The sequence below is a fragment of the Lagenorhynchus albirostris genome, chromosome 11, assembly GCF_949774975.1.
Source record: "Lagenorhynchus albirostris chromosome 11, mLagAlb1.1, whole genome shotgun sequence".
NCBI lineage: Eukaryota > Metazoa > Chordata > Mammalia > Artiodactyla > Delphinidae > Lagenorhynchus > Lagenorhynchus albirostris.
The window spans coordinates 61,371,943-61,387,346 of record NC_083105.1 but is presented as its reverse complement, the minus strand read 5'-3'; the positions used below and the strand labels follow the sequence as shown (position 1 = coordinate 61,387,346).

The 15,404-nt window shown below is 56.5% G+C and overlaps 2 protein-coding genes across 4 annotated transcripts; both read left to right on the top strand.

Moving 5' to 3' along the window:
* The first annotated feature begins 975 nt into the window (after positions 1-975).
* Positions 976-8,732, top strand: ATG101 (autophagy related 101). Of its 3 annotated transcripts, none has more exons than XM_060166152.1 (4): positions 976-1,508; positions 2,448-2,604; positions 5,509-5,835; positions 8,033-8,732. In XM_060166152.1, exons 3-4 carry the CDS (start codon positions 5,584-5,586, stop codon positions 8,435-8,437), a joined length of 657 nt encoding a protein of 218 aa, XP_060022135.1. In that variant the 5' UTR covers positions 976-1,508; positions 2,448-2,604; positions 5,509-5,583; the 3' UTR covers positions 8,438-8,732. The 3 variants fall into 3 exon arrangements, with proteins under 3 accessions (XP_060022135.1, XP_060022134.1, XP_060022136.1); XM_060166151.1 differs by lacking the exon at positions 976-1,508 and adding an exon at positions 2,131-2,337; XM_060166153.1 differs by lacking the exon at positions 976-1,508 and adding an exon at positions 2,171-2,189.
* A 2,164-nt stretch (positions 8,733-10,896) lies between these two features.
* Positions 10,897-14,607, top strand: SMIM41 (small integral membrane protein 41). Its single transcript, XM_060165683.1, has 2 exons — positions 10,897-11,365; positions 14,096-14,607. The coding sequence occupies exon 1, from the start codon at positions 10,939-10,941 to the stop codon at positions 11,212-11,214; it is 276 nt and encodes a 91-aa protein (XP_060021666.1). The 5' UTR covers positions 10,897-10,938; the 3' UTR covers positions 11,215-11,365; positions 14,096-14,607.
* The last annotated feature ends 797 nt before the right edge of the window (positions 14,608-15,404 follow it).

The window sequence follows — 15,404 nt, the reverse complement described above, 5'->3', positions numbered from 1 at the left end:
ACAGGTGTGGCATGATTGAATGATTCCATCTGGGTCATCAGGAGTAGTGGCATAGGGCGGGAGAATTCACTCCACACAGCCTCCTTTTTTTGGGCTGAGACCCTTGCTCCCTGACAGGACCACCCAGATGTGTGTAGGACTCAGGGTCAGAGTTGCAACGAGAATGGCCCTGTAAGGATTCAGGGAGGTACGAGGAGGCAAGAACTGGCCAGTGTCTGGATGTGAGATAAGATAGGCGAGGGGGCTCAGGCAGGAAAGGCTCCAGGGACAAGGTGAGGTGTGGAGGGAGGAGAGTGGGTAAAAAGACTGGCAGAATGAGGAAGGAGTAGCTGTGTAGCTTTGGCAAGTGTATTAGTCAGGGTTTTCCAGAGAAAGAGATCCAATAGGATGTGTATATATAGAAAGAGATTTACTATGAGGAATTGGCTCATGTGATTATGGGAGCTGACAGGTCCCAAGATCTACAGCCAGCAAGCTGGAGATCCAGGAGAGCCGATGGTGCGATTCCAAATGCGGGCCCCGGAGGAGCAGATAGTTCACTTCAAGTCTAATGTCCCATCTTGAAAGCAGTCAGGGAGGGTCAGAACCTTTTATTCTATTCAGGCCTTCAACTGATTGGATGGGGCCCACCCTCCTTAGGGAAGGTAATCTGCTTTACTAAGTCTGCATTCAAATGTTAATCTCTTGCAGAAAGACCCTCACAGACACACTCAGAATAATGTTTGACAAAATGTCTGGGCACTCTGTGGCACAGTCGAGTTGAGACATAACATTAGCCGTCACAGCACATCACGACATATCACTGGGCCTCAGATCCATTATCTGTAACATGGGGGGAAACTGTATTTACTTTCAAAGGCAGTAGGAGAAATCAACACACTAGTGCATGTGAAGTGCTGGTGTGGTACCTTGCAAAGCTCGGTGACCGGTAGTGGTGATGATGGGGAATTCAGGACAGTGGCAGTGAAGGGCCCTGAGATGAGTGTGTCAGGGGACAGAGAGCGGTCAGTCACTCCCCTTACTCACTGGCAGTCTCTGGAAGTTAGGCTCTGTTTTTTTCTTTTTTTGTCACACGACACGCAGGGTCTTAGTTCCCCTACCAACGATCAAACCCGCGCCTCCTGCAGTGGAAGTGGGGAGTCTTAACCACTGGACCGCCAGGGAAGTCCCTAGGCTCTGTTTCTCCCCGCCCCTCTCCCTCCCGCCCCCTGGGGCTGGTTCTAACCTCCCTAGGTCCCCCTCCTTTGGCTCCTTACAGATCCTCCCCTCTCAATATTTTATCCTGATTCCCTTCTGGTTAAGTCCAGGCTCTAGAAGAGGATGCTGGTCTCTAAAGCAGGCGGCTTTCTCCTTCCCCAGGCCTCATTTATAGAGGAGAAAATAAGAATGGATGAATGACATCAAGAGGCACACACAGAGGCAATGGCAGAATTACAAGCTTTACAAGAAATGTCACCAGATCCGTCATGGCAGAGCACCAAGAAGTGCTCCTGTGTGAAGATAACGGAGTAAGATTAAGCCCCTTTGTCCAGCATCTTTGTGGGGCCAGGGATCTTGTCTATCGTGCACATTGAACAAGCTAAAGTTTTGCCATTCACTCAGAACACTGGCTTGAGCTCATCTCCAGGGCACCTCTCCAAATAGCATGCCCCTCATCTTGGGGGGTCGATGCCCCTTCCAGGCCTCTGAGCCCAGACTTGGGGCTCCTTTCCAGGGGTGGCTCGCCGCCGATGACTACTCTCGGCCAAGGGAGGCAGCACAGAGCCCATCAGGCCCCTCCTTCCCTCTAATCTCTATGGCGGAAGTGAGTTGTTCCAGCCGAAACACAACAACATCCTCGGTGGTGGGAGTGAATGGACTCGTCCAAATGAGGGAGATACTTCTTACCATCAAATCTTAAAAGCTGATAGATAACCAAGAAACAGGTAGATTTCAAATTATAGAGCATCGTATGATTCTTTTTGTCCTCTGGAGTGGAGGTAGAACGATCTGGGTAGCTGCACTAGTGTCAGGGCTCGGCCAGCCCCGCTCGCGCCCCCGCCGGAGGCCGATGGAGCAGGTGGGACCGGCCAGGCTCGCAGAGGAGGGTCAGGGCTTCCGGCGCCGGCACCGCCTCCTGCCGAGGTGATCTGCCGCCCGCGGGGAGGGCGGTTGCGTGGCCTGAAGGTCCAGGACGGGCATTCGGGGAGGTGGGGGGGCCGTTTTAGCCGTGTGCCCCCTTCTCTTGTACGAGCGCGGGCGCGCCTCGAACTCCCGGGACCGGCCAGGCTGGGCGCGGGGCGCCGCTCCCGAGACCTGGAGGAGTCCGCTCCTCCCGCGTAGCCCTGGACCGTGGAGGTTCGCCGGGACTGGTGGCTGGAGAAACGCGACTCGGACGGGAAGTCCTTCCTGCGTCCGGCCGGGGTTTCTTGATGCGGAGCCGAATAACTGTGTGTTTTTGCGTTCAGCCCATTTCTTGCGGCTCCTCAGGCGCGCGGAGTTTGCGGCGTACCTGCGGAGATCGTACCTGCGGAGATCGCACCTGCGGAGGGCTTACCTGCGCCTGAGGAGGAGGAAGGGCAAGATCCAGCCTGAGGGACCCGCGCTCCAGCCTTTCTGCATAAGGTGAGGATGGGGGTATCCTCGGCTCCGGCCTGACTCAGAGAAGGCATCAGTCAGCCTCTGCAGCTGTGCTCTGCAGATCTGGGCCTTGGGGGCACCGAAGGGACGAGACTTCCCAGGCCCTGCCTTGGAGAAGTCCCCTGCTCACCGGGGTCGGGGGAGAGGGAGCAGAGAAGCTCATCACAGACCAAAGGTGGCCGCGTTGGGAAGGAGGCTGAGGTTGGTTAGTAATGACTTCCTGAAGGAGTGGAGTGGCGCTGAGAATGAGGGAAGAGCCTGGGTTTGGGCCAAAAGTGAAGAGATGGATGGCCTGCGGGGGATACAAGAGGGGGTTTGTGGAAGAAAGGGGAGCTGGACCAGAGCTGGGAATCTTTAGATGGGAAATTGCTGGATGGAGTTAAGACTAGAGAACCAACCCAGCAACAATTCCTGCATCAGGATGAATTGAGCAGTCACTTTGTACTAGGAATCAGGTATACTGAGATTCCAGTGATGACTAGGATACAGTCCCTGCCCTCAAGGAATCGTCTGCCTAGTTGGAGAGATCAGTCAAGATTAACACCTGTGAAAAGATAACTGATAATACAGGTAGTCCTGGGCTGATTGCCAAGCGAGAGGCAGAGAGCCAGCTTGATTCTGAGCAGTCCATGGACTGCTGCCCTGTCTTCAGGGACAAAGAGACAAACCAATACACTTTGAAGAGAGCTGCGAGACTTGAGGAGATAAGATGTGATGTCAAGCTGGCGTGTTTATGGGGACTGGAGACCTTTAACCTGTAGATGGGGTGGGGGGGAGGGGTAAGGGGGTGATGGAAGAGTTGCCTTTAAATATCTGAAAGGCTCCTTTGTGGAAAAAGGGTGAGACTTATTCTGTGTGTGGCTCTTGATATCAAAACTAAGTTTAGTGGTTTGAAGCCCTAAGAGATTCCTTCCATAGAGGGAATCACTGAGTAGAGCTTTGAAAAGACGGAATGGCCCGCTGGGAGAGGTAGTGAATTCTCTGTCAGGGGAGGTGTGTAGGCTGAACCCTCTCCTGCTGGGCTCATATTCAGTTACTGATGAAGTTCTGGTTCTCAAGTCTGTTCTGTTTTTTTTAATTTTTAAAATTTATTTATTTTATTTTTGGCTATGTTGGGTCTTCTTTGCTGCGCGTGGGTTTTCTCTAGTTGTGGCGAGCAGGGGCTACACTTGGTTGCGGTGCGTGGGCTTCTCATTGCAGTGGCTCCTCTTGTGGCAGAGCATGGGCTCTAGGCACGTGGGCTTCAGTAGTTGTGACGCACGGGCTCGGTAGTTTTATATTGCGGGCTCTAGAGCACAGGCTCAGTAGTTGTGGCGCATGGGCTTCATTGCTCTGCGGCATGTGGAATCTTCCCGGACCAGGGCTTGAACCCGTGTCTCCTGCATTGGCAGGCGGATTCTTAACCACTGTGCCACCAGGGAAGCCCTCAAGTCTCTTCTTTCATTCCCGCTCTCTCTACTGGTCCTGTCCTGTAGCCTTGCGTCATCTCTCATCAATGACAATGAAATAATTATAACAGCTAATACTACCTGTCAGGAGCTGCATTAAGTGTGTTACAGATACTTACTCATCCTGTCCTTGAGACGACCCTTTCGAGGTAGCTATTGTGAATATGCCCTTTTTATGGATTGGGGAAACTGAGGCACATAGGGGTGAGGCAGCTTGTCCATGATCACATCACACAGTCAGCAGTTGGCAGAGCCGGGGTTCCAATCCAGGCCGTCCGGCTTTAGAGTCACTGCTCTTTTTTTTTTTTTTTTTTTTTTTGTGGTACGCGGGCCTCTCAATGCTGTGGCTTCTCCCGTTGCGGAGCACAGGCTCCGGATGCACAGGCTCAGCGGCCATGGCTCACGGGCCCAGCCGCTCCGCGGCATGTGGGATCTTCCCGGACTGGGGCACGAGCCTGTGTCCCCTGCGTCGGCAGGCAGACTCTCAACCACTGCACCACCAGGGGAGCCCAGAGTCACTGCTCTTAACCACTGTTCTGCTGTGTTTTACATGTGTTATTTTATTTCATCCTCATAACGATCCAGATTTACAGATGAGAAAATAGACTCAGAGGTTGAATGATTTGCTTAAGGTCACAGAGCAAGATATAGGAGAGCTGGGATTCAGACCCAGGCCCTTTGGACGTGAAAACCCCACACTCTGTACTTCACTCTCCCATATCCCATTGCACTGTCTCTGTAACTGTCACTATTGTAGTGGCCTCTAACTGGCCTCCTTGCCCAGCCCTTTCTGCCTTAAATTGGCAAGTTTTTACCTCAGTCTGTGGATGGAAACGTGAGATTTGGTGTGTATGTGTCAGTCAGGTTTTCAAGTCCAGTCTTCTTAGCTTTCACTGACTTCTCAGAGCAGTCCGTGACCCCAAAATAGCGACGAGCCGTTCTTTGCTTGTCAACCAGAGTTCACTTTCTGCTGCCCAGATTCAGTGTTGGACAGTGATGCAGTGACTCTTCTGCCCTCGGGACAGAGTCCAGATGCCTTAATCTGGTCATTCAAGATCCCAGGAAATCAGATTCCAATCTTCCTTTTCTTCTTCTTCCCACCGTGTAGTCTCACCACTCTGGTAATGTTTACCTGCCTGTCTCTCCTCCATCCTGGCAGCTTCTCAAGGGCAGGGGCTGATAGGTGTTGCACAGTGAGCATTTGCCGTAACCTGCACTGCATACCGTCATGGACTTCAGGCCTGGGCCGGGTGTTTGGACTGGGAACTTTGAGGCTCTCCTCTTCTCCGATCCCGAGAGTCTGTGATTCTCTGCCAGCATGTGCTGCGCAGTGCAGAGACGGGCTGCGGCGTCAGGGGCTGGGCTGGGCCTGGAAGGAGGTGAACAGGTGACGCGAAGATCATGCAGAAGGTGTCCACATCTGATATGGTTCCTTTTGCAGGGCGGTCCCCGGGTGGGGCGAAGCTCCCCCGTCTTTACTCTCGTCCCGACCCCAGCGTGGGCCACCGGCTACAAGATGAACTGTCGCTCCGAGGTGCTGGAGGTGTCGGTGGAGGGGCGGCAGGTGGAGGAGGCCATGCTGGCCGTGCTGCACACGGTGCTCCTGCACCGCAGCACCGGCAAGTTCCACTACAAGAAGGAGGGCACCTACTCCATCGGCACCGTGGGCACCCAGGACGTTGACTGCGACTTCATCGACTTCACCTACGTGCGCGTCTCGTCTGAGGAGTTGGACCGCGCCCTGCGCAAGGTCGTCGGGGAGTTCAGGGTAAGGTGGGGCGCGGTGGGGGGCAGGCGGCCCCTGAGTGTCATCCCCGCCCCGCCCCGGCCTGCTGCTGGGCCAGCTCGCCCTTCCTGGGGGTACTTGTCGGGTCCTTTCAGGTTCTAAGGAAGAGGAACCTTCAGAGCTTCTGTGGGTGAGGAGGGCGTGGTGGGGGGCGGGGAGGTGAGGGGACCTGGTAAAAGTACAAGGAAGCAGAGCAGGAAGCCCTCGGAGCGCTGGCGGTCAGGGCCCCTGGGTGATCGCTGCCGCTGTGCTCTTGACCTTCTCTGACCCTGCAGCTCTCTCTCCTGATACCCCTCTGCTCTGCTTCCACATTTGGGCCTTTCTTATATGAAACTCCCTGAGAGGGAGGGATGCTGGGCTCAGGCAGTGGGCATCCAAGTGGAGTGTCTCTCGGGCAGCGTGGCACGTGTCTGTTTGTGCCTGTAGGGGTGAGGGGAAAGGTGGACGGGACACGCCATTCTGCTAATGTTGGTCACCTCAGGGTGGGAATGGAGGCATGATTTTTATTTTGTCTTCATTCAGTGTTGCAGTGTTTCACTATTTCAATGAGTGCATTTTTTTTTTTTTTTTTTTTTTTTTGCGGTGCGCGGGCCTCTCACTGTTGTGGCCTCTCCCGTGGCGGAGCACAGGCTCCGGACGCGCAGGCTCAGCAGCCATGGCTCACGGGCCCAGCCGCGGACCCTCAACCACTGTGCCACCAGGGAAGCCCCGATGAGTGCATATTTTTAAATTTTCAAGTAACCAAGGGAATTTCTCTTAAGGTGTTCCCTGAGGTCAGAGGAGGAGGGTTGTCTGTCTGACTTCCATTCCACAGAGGTGTGATCCTTGCAGGGGGTGGACCCTCTCCCAGGCCACAGTGGGCTCCCCACCTCCATCCCTCCAAGGCCAGAAAGGGCAAGTTCATAAGAGTTTCCCAGTCCCCCTTCAAAGGGAGGCAGCGGTACTCAGCCCTCTGTCCTCCAGATGCCTATGAGCGGCACGGGGAGCGCAGTGGACTCTTAGAGCACAGACTCGAGCCAGGCTCTGCCACCCAGCAAGTGTGTGACCTTGGGCAAGTGATTCCACTCCTCCCAGCCTCAGTTTCAGTGTGTGTAAAATTAGGATGAAAATTGTACCCACCTCATGGGGTATATGCACCGTGAGGATTAAATGAGTCAGATACGTCAAGTGCTCCACAGCCTGCACCCAGGAAGCGTTACAGAAGCGGCAGCTGTTATTACTGTCAGCTGAGGGCACACGAGCTTGGTTTGTTCGTGAAGGAGAGACTTATTCCTGATGGGCAGTTAAGGACTTGAGGGAGGCATCCTTACCTTCTGGGTTGGCCCTGACTCAGATGGAAAGGTGCTTTAGGGTCTCGGCTGCATTAGGAGGAATGTGGGTTGCCACAACCCCACAGGGGGGCAGGCAGATTTATCGGACCAGGTGGCCCCATTGGCTTCTCAGAGGAGAGGAGGGAGAAGCTCCAGGTCTGGTCTGTCCTTCCCCTCCCGTCCCCCTTCGGTTCCTTGGCTTTTGTCTCTCTATTTAAGGATCACTAGGCTTTTCTTTAGAGGCTGTGAGTTTAGGTTGTCATTGAGTGAATGAGGTAGGATTGTGCTTAATTGGCCTGGGGAGAAGGAGACGTTGGAGAGAAGGTGATTTTGGAGAACCTTCTGAAGGATGGGGGCCAAAGGGGCGGGGTTGTGGAAGGAGAAGGAAGGTCCTTCTTGTAAAGTTGAAAGGCAAAGATTTTGAAATCAGACAATCTGGATTCAAACCCTGGCGCCGTCATCCACTGGCCTGGGACTTTGGCAAGGTAACTTGCCAGTGTCTCTGAGCCTCATTCTGCCTCCGTCAAATGGAGGTTATGTACCTGCCGCACAGAGTTGTTGAGAGGAGCGAGAAGGATTGCGTGTGTAAAGAGCCTGGCCCAGAATATGTGCTTAAAGACCTCACTTCCGAGCAAAGCTGGAGGAGCTGGGTGGGCGCACAGACTTTGTTTGCTTGGACCATTCAGCTTGAGGCCAGCAGTTGGCTGTGGCGCTTCACACGAATCCTTTACTCTCTGGGCCTCATTCCCTGCCCTCCCGGGGGACTGAAGAAGCTAGGAGAGCAGCTCCCTGGGGCATAGGAAGCAGGCCCTCAGGGCGAGAGCCCCTCGGAGGCTTTGGCCTGCTCACTCTTGCTCCTCCTTCCCCAGGATGCTCTGCGAAACTCCGGGGGCGATGGGCTGGGCCAGATGTCCTTGGAGTTCTATCAGAAGAAGAAGTCTCGCTGGCCTTTCTCAGACGAGTGCATCCCCTGGGAGGTGTGGACGGTCAAGGTGCACGTGGTGGCCCTGGCCACGGAGCAGGAACGGCAGATCTGCCGGGAGAAGGTGGGTGAGAAGCTCTGCGAGAAGATCACCAACATTGTAGAGGTGATGAACCGGCACGAGTACCTGCCCAAGATGCCCACGCAGTCGGAGGTGGACAACGTGTTTGACACAGGCTTGCGGGACGTGCAGCCCTACCTCTACAAGATCTCCTTCCAAATCACCGACGCCCTGGGCTCCTCCGTCACCACCACCATGCGCAGGCTCATCAAAGACACCCTGGCCCTCTAGGTGTCGCTGGGGCCTCGGGCGCTCCTTGATGGCTTGCGGACCTTGGCTTCTGGGGATCGTACTGTTAGGCCCTGTTAGCCCTTGGGGCTCTGGAACCCGCTCCAGGTCCTTGATGAGATCTGGAAGGGCCACCCCTGGCTTCCTGGTGTGTGGTTGCCAGTCTCTGGTCATCCTTGTCACCTTCACTGATGGTCAGGTCCGGCCTACACTGTCTCTCCGCGCCCCTGGTGGGGGTCCCCTTTCCTACGCTGTACAGAGGACATCACTAGGCTGGTGAATAAAGTTGAGAATGTGAGTTTGGGTTGAGCCATCTCTACCTTGGCTGGTGTTCTGGCCTGAAACATTAACACTTTTTTTTTTTTTTTTGCGGTACGCAGGCCTCTCACTGTTGTGGCCTCTCCCGTTGCGGAGCACAGGCTCCGGACGCGCAGGCTCAGCGGCCATGGCTCACGGGCCCAGCCGCTCCACGGCATGTGGGATCCTCCCGGACCGGGGCACGAACCCGGTGTCCCCTGCATCGGCAGGCGGACTCTCAACCACTGCACTCAACCACCAGGGAAGCCCAAAACATTAACACTTTCATAGCAGACCTGCCAGGACACACGTGTGTGTTGAGAGCATTGTTCCAAGATGAGGGGAGTGGGCGGATGGGATTAAAGATAGATGAAAGCTGATTGATTTTGTACTTTGTTGGACATTCACATAAGCAGGTGTGACCATGGTCAGTCCCATGAATGAGGGCACAGATCAGGATCTACTGCTTTTGGATATGACTGTGCTATTTCTCCTCCCTTCCTAAGGAAGGTATGACGTCCCTGCCTTTTATATCATCTGGTCTTCCTTCAGATGACCCCAAAGAATATCTCCTCTGTCTTCATAGAGCACACACAGGCCCCCACTTGCACCAGAGAGCTCATTTGATTTGGTGTTTCTCTCTCTGGAGAGAGATTGGCCCCCTTAAGACTGGTGTCTGGTAACACTTCTTCCAGTTTGGGCTGGCCCTCGCCAGTTGTTAGGACATTGGTAACCCACTCATTTCTAGGCAAGCATGCTCAAAACCGGTGAACTCCATTGTGTGCTTTTCATTGATTTAGTCTTCCATGTTGTACAATGCTTTTTGTTACATAGGTGCCAGTTCTAACCAAACTAAGTGAGCAAGTGCATAAGCAGCTGTGCTAAGGGAGAAAGGGGCTGGGGGTCTTGTCCATGGTCCTGGAGCAGTTAGGCGCCAGGATGGCCAGGAAGTGTTTGCACGTTTTTCTCACCCCAAGCCACTCTTGGCCGTGCGCTGTTTCATGAGGGGTTTTCTGATGTCCTACCCTTGACCTCTGGGGCACTGGGGAGTTGGAGAACTCAGGAGGTTCTCAGGGGTTTGGAGATGGGGAAGGCCAATTCTCAGCAAGTCCTTGATGAGGTGTGACCCTACCTGGCCTGCTGCAGTCTGGGGGACCTTCTTTTCCTCCTAGAGGCCATCAGCTCATCCCTTCCGGGGAGTCGGCTGAGTCAGGTGTTTGCGGACAGCGACTTTGTTTTAAACCGAGCTCAGGGTTGCTACAGTTCTCAGGAGACCTGGTCGGGAGGGTCTTTCCTCCATTCCAGCTTCCCCAGACTTTCTGCTTTTTTGCAGCCAGGCTCTGCGCCAGTCTCCCGCCCTGGCTTGGCTGTGGGACACCCAGTTGGCAGCAAGCCCCCCGTAGTGGGCAGTTCAGTAACATCTCCATCCCTTTTGGTGGCGTGATTTCCCGGAGGCAGGGGACTGATTTACTCAAGGTCAGGACAGGAGCCCTGGTGACTCAGATCTATGCTTTCCCCTTGGTCTGTAACTCTCCTTGACCTCTGGGGCCTGAGCAAAGGAATGGGGGCAGGCCTTAAAGTCCTCCTGCCCTCCATCTCCCTCCCCTGGGACCAAGGAGGCACTGGCCTGCTTGTCCGGCCCCAGGACGCTCCCAAGGGGATGATGCACGATGAAGGCTATGATCACTAAGGGTCTAGAGGCTGCTTATTTGCCTCCTGTCCCAGTGGCCACCTGGGCCACCTAGCAGTATTGACCTTTTTGGCCCAGGGACAGAAAGCCCAGGAGTGGGGATGGCCCTTGTTTGTCCTGTGTCCCGCTCAGCGAGGGCAGCGCCCTAGCCAGCACCTGGGATGTGGTCTGGAAGATCCTTTCGGGATTCTGAGGGCGGGCTATCTCCTGACCTTTGCTAAGGGGGAGGGAGAGCCCTGGGGACAGGACTCCTGGGTTTGGCCGGTTGGGTGCGTGTGTGGTTGTGTGGGCCTTTGAGCCGAGAAGTAACACCGGCCCTGGGATTCTGGGCCATAGCTACACTGGAGGAGCCCTTTGTCTAAAAAGGGCCTGAACGCTCCGACGCAGGGGGTGGGGTCGCACGGCGCCTGGGATCCGCCCCTTGGGCCCCTCCCTGACGCGGCCGCCGCCCACCCGCCGGCCCCGGGCTCCCGCACATCTGGCGGTCGCCAGCACATCTGGGCAGCCGGCGTGAAGCATGAACGGCTCGCAGGCTGACGTCACAGCCCGGGCCGCCTGGCTGAGCTCCTGTTGCAACCAGTCGGGGGTGCTGCCGGAGCCCCCCGAGGGGCCGCGCGCCGTGCAGGCGGCGGTGCTGGGCGTGCTGTCGCTGCTCGTGCTCTGCGGGCTCCTGTTCCTGGGCGCCGGCCTACTGCTTCGCGCCCAGGGTCTGACGGCGCTGCTGGCCCGAGAGCAGCGCGCGTCCCGGGAGGGAGAGCCCGGCGGCGCCAGTGGAGGCGAGGATGACTCGTAGGCGCGTCCGGCTGCGCTCGGGAGTCGCGGCCCCCCGGCGGCCCGCGGACTCCACGCCCGACTTCGAGGGAGCGGCCCCCAGCGCCAGACGGCTTCAGCGGGAAGCCCTCCGGCGATGCGATGCTGGCGCGCGCGCGCGCGCGCACACACAGGTGAGAGCCCGCCCAGATGAGAGCCGCAGCGCCTTGGGAGTGGGAGCGCAGGGGCTGGAAACCGTCGTATTGACCGGGCTCTCTGCGCTCAGCCACAGACTCAGCTTTTCAGCGACTCCCGTTCCAGCTCTGGAAGCCCACGGGGTGGGCCGGAGGCTATCCCAGGGGTGCCGGGATCTGAGCGGAGAGGCTGCCCTTCCCTCCCTCTCCCGGTCGTCTCTCCAGCCCAGTGGCGCCCCGACCCACGCCTTTTTCTAGGTCACTGTGTAACTGCGGGAGAGGGAGAAGCGGGGCGGGTCAGAGAGGAGGGAGTCTGGGGGGGCCACAGTGTGCGGGGGAGCCCTTCTTCCCTGCGCCCACGCCACCCCGCTTTGCGCCAGCCCCACCTAGTGCTGAGGCCCCACTTTGTGTCATCCCAGCACTGCCCATCCCACTGGGAGGCTGGGGAGAGCCATGGCCACAGGAACTCAGCCAACCCAGGCCCCCGGCTTCTGCTTCCTCCCGTCCTCTCCTTCAGGAAGCCTTTTCCCCGGAGAGAGGTTTGGGTATGATTCCTCACTGTGGCCTCCCTCTTGGGGCAGGGATGGGAGTGTGGATCGAGTTTTATGGCAGAGCCAGGAGCCTGGATGACCCTGGGGGATGGGGAGGTGTGCTGGGGCCTCCTACCCCCAGCCCCTGCTCAGGTGGGGGGACGTGTGTGGCCCAGAGCAAGGGGCTTTGGGGTGTGCGTGGGGGGGTAGGTGACAAGATTCCTAACAGCTGGGGGGCCTCAGGAGCACGCTGCTCCAGGAAGCTGGGACTGAGGGTTCCCAGCTGTAGGGGCTCCATCTGGCCCTCCTGCCTCTGCCTCTCCAAGGACAGGAACCATCTGGAGGGAAGGGCCTGGGTGGCCTAAAGACAAGGTAATTCTAGGCCAAGGCTGCCTTGGGCAGAACCATAGGGTTTGGCGAGGGAAGCCTTCTGTGTCTGTCTCCTCTGTTCAGTGGTGTACCAAGGGATTCCCAGGTTTCTGTGGGTGGAGCTGTTCACCAGGGGTGCCTCTGACCTCTCTTGCCCCTCCCACTCTAAAGCCCCTCCCCTGCCTGCCAGGGCAGAGGCAGGGTCCCAGCTTCCCTCTGAGACGGGAGTGCTGGAGAGGAGGGGCCGATGAGGGGTGAGGGGCTGGAGTGGGCAGGGTGCAGCTGTGAGGCTGAGGACGTGTGATCCCTGCACAGAGCAGCCCAGGATTTGGTGCTAATCCCGGACAGCTGTGCCACACTGGCCTTGCTGAGCTGTGGACTTCTCACCTCAGGCATGCTGATCCCACCCCCTTGGAGAGAGGGCTGGCCAGGGGTGTGTGTGTGTGTGTGTGCTTGTGACTGCTCCTGGCTTTAGGGAGGCAGGCCAGCCCGGGGACATTCCCCACCTCCCTTTGCTGTGTCCTGGGGGAGGGGCTGGAACGCCCTCTCTTTACTGTGTCCAGGTTCGCCCACCCCCTTGCCCATAAGTTCTGCTGAATTTGCTGCATTTCCATCCTTTCTCCCATCTCCATACTATGCTCTTTTCTCCTTCTCCATCTGGGACAGAGTCTCCAGTTCTGCTGTGAACCCTTCACTTTACAAACGGGGAAGCTCAGAGAGAAGAAAGTGACATGCTCAAGTGGATGACAGAGCCGGAACTGGACCCCGGGGCTCCTGCTTGGTTCCGAGCTCAGGGGGTGGGGTGGCATCCCTGAGTGAGAAGGACCCCTTGGGTTGCCCTCTTTGCTCTGTCCTCTCTTTCCCTGATTTCTCACCACTCTTTGAGATGCTGATGCAGAATGTGGCCTCTCTTCCCAAAAGAATGAACCTTCACACCACATTTGTCATATGGTTTCCGGGACTGGAACCTCAACTCCCCCCCTCCCGCTCCGTGTCCTCCTTCCCATCCTTACTTCCCGGCAGCCTTGCTAGATACCTTCTTCCTGCTGGGAATGGCCTTCCAGGTACCTCAGCAACTCCCCAACCAGCTGGGCTAAGCTTTCCTGGCCCGAACCTGAGGGTGCAGGTGAGCTCAGAGGGTCAGCTGGAATATATACACCTATGGAAAAAAAAATCCAAGTGGACAGAGCAGAGGGATCGGAGGTCAAGGTGATGACTTGGGTTGGCCTTTGGGTTCAAGTCTGGGTGGTATTAGAGGCGTAGAGAGATTTGATGGAGGGACGGACTGTGCCCCCAGCATCACAGTGTCTGCTCACACCCAGGCAGGGCTGGGGGTGTCCCGGTGGGGTGAGAGAAGATGGGGTAGGCAAACGCTTTCTTCATCCAACTTCCTGCCTTCGCTATCCCTTCAGCTCAGTGCTTGGGTAGCTGGCCCGTGGCATGTGCTGGAGACCTCAGTGTTCCTGGAGAAAGATACCAAGATGTTTGCTGTGGAGCTCTGACCCTGGTCAAGGCTGTCAGACTGAGTGGGGAGGAAAATAATTTAGAAAACTGGGAAATGGGTGCTGCTGTCATGGCATTTCTCAGGCTCCGGCTGGGAGGGAGAGGTGGGGGATGGCTGTAGGTCTGAGTGCCGTGGAGTGAGGCCAGGCATCTGGTCACCAGCAAGCTCCATTAGCCTGTGCTGTCCTTGATGGAAACGCCGGGGCCACAGGTGGATGGACATCTTGACTTAACCTTCCTCCAGCCCCTGAGTCTCACTCTGAGCTGGAAAGGTCTGTCATTCCTTGGCTCCCTTCCCAGCAAAGACAGGGGTGGCTGTCTGTTACAGATTCCCGAGCCTTGTGTGGTCTGTCTCCCAGAGAGCTCCCATTCCAGCGCACTGGCTGTACGGGGTACTCCTGCTACCTTTGATCCGTGTGCGGTGCAGACGACAGCCTGGGAGAAACCTGGATTGTCGTGAGACCTCAACTTGGGATCTTTGCACTCAGCTGCTGCCTCTGATCTGCTCTATCCAACCTCCTGAACTGCTTATGGTGTGGGTCTGGGAGGTCAGCGCTCCAGGAATGAATGGGCCCCCGGGCAACTGCTGTGTGTCCTGGGCACTGAAGAGGCCACACCCCCAGGATGCTCAGTGCCCGCAGACGCTGACCAGCCCCCTGCCTGCTGGGCCCTGTCCCATCTCTGATGCAGGGTGGCCGTGGTCTGACAGGCCAGTGACTTGTCCCTGCTGAGGGCTGTGAGTCACTGTCCCCCATTTGGAGGTCTTGGGTGCCCCAACAGTGCCCCATCACTGCCCCATCTCTTCCTGTGGCTTGTTATTAAATATGCTGGTAATGCAAGTTTGGGGTATACGGTCTATGTTTCCAGCTCCTGACTCTTGGCATTAGCAGTAGCCCCCGGGCCCCGCTCCAGTTTGGACTGTTTCTGGCAGATCCTGAAATAGCAAACCCCAGCCATGGCCCCTCTCCCCTGGTCCCTCCTCAGTGCTGGCTATTCCCTTTCCACACCCAGATCCAGAGCTTTCCAAGGGTGGGTAGGAGTGGGGCAGTGACTCTCACGCCAGCAATCGATTGCCCCCCTGTGGCCAGTGTGGGCAATAACATGTCTTCATTCAGCTGCCCTATTGACGACCGATCATAGTCTGGCCAGAGCTTGTGCGTCAAAAAAAGAGTGGATTTTGTGAGCGTGTGCACTGAATTCTACGCTGTAAACCTTCATGAACCTCAGTATCTTCATCCATAAAATGGAAGCAACAATGGCAGGAGGATCAAATATATAGTGTGCTTGTCTGTAGATGAAAGGCTGTGATCATCGTGTGATGTTGTTATTTTTTCCTCCGAACCTGGCCACTCCCAGAGAAAAGGTATAGAATCGCCCACTCCCCACCCTGTTCCTGGGAACACTTCGTTTATTCATCTTTTCCATGAGTGTTTATTGAGTGACTGCTCTGTGCCGGGCTGGCTCTGGGGCTGGGGATGAGATGAATGGGGCAGAGGCCCTGCCCTCAAGGACCTCACAGTCCAGTAAAGACTGATGCTTACAAGACTGAAGCTAGGGGCTTCCCTGGTGGCGCAGTGGTTTGGAATCTGCCTGCCAATGCAGGGGACACGGGTTCGAGCCCTGGTCCAGGAGGATCC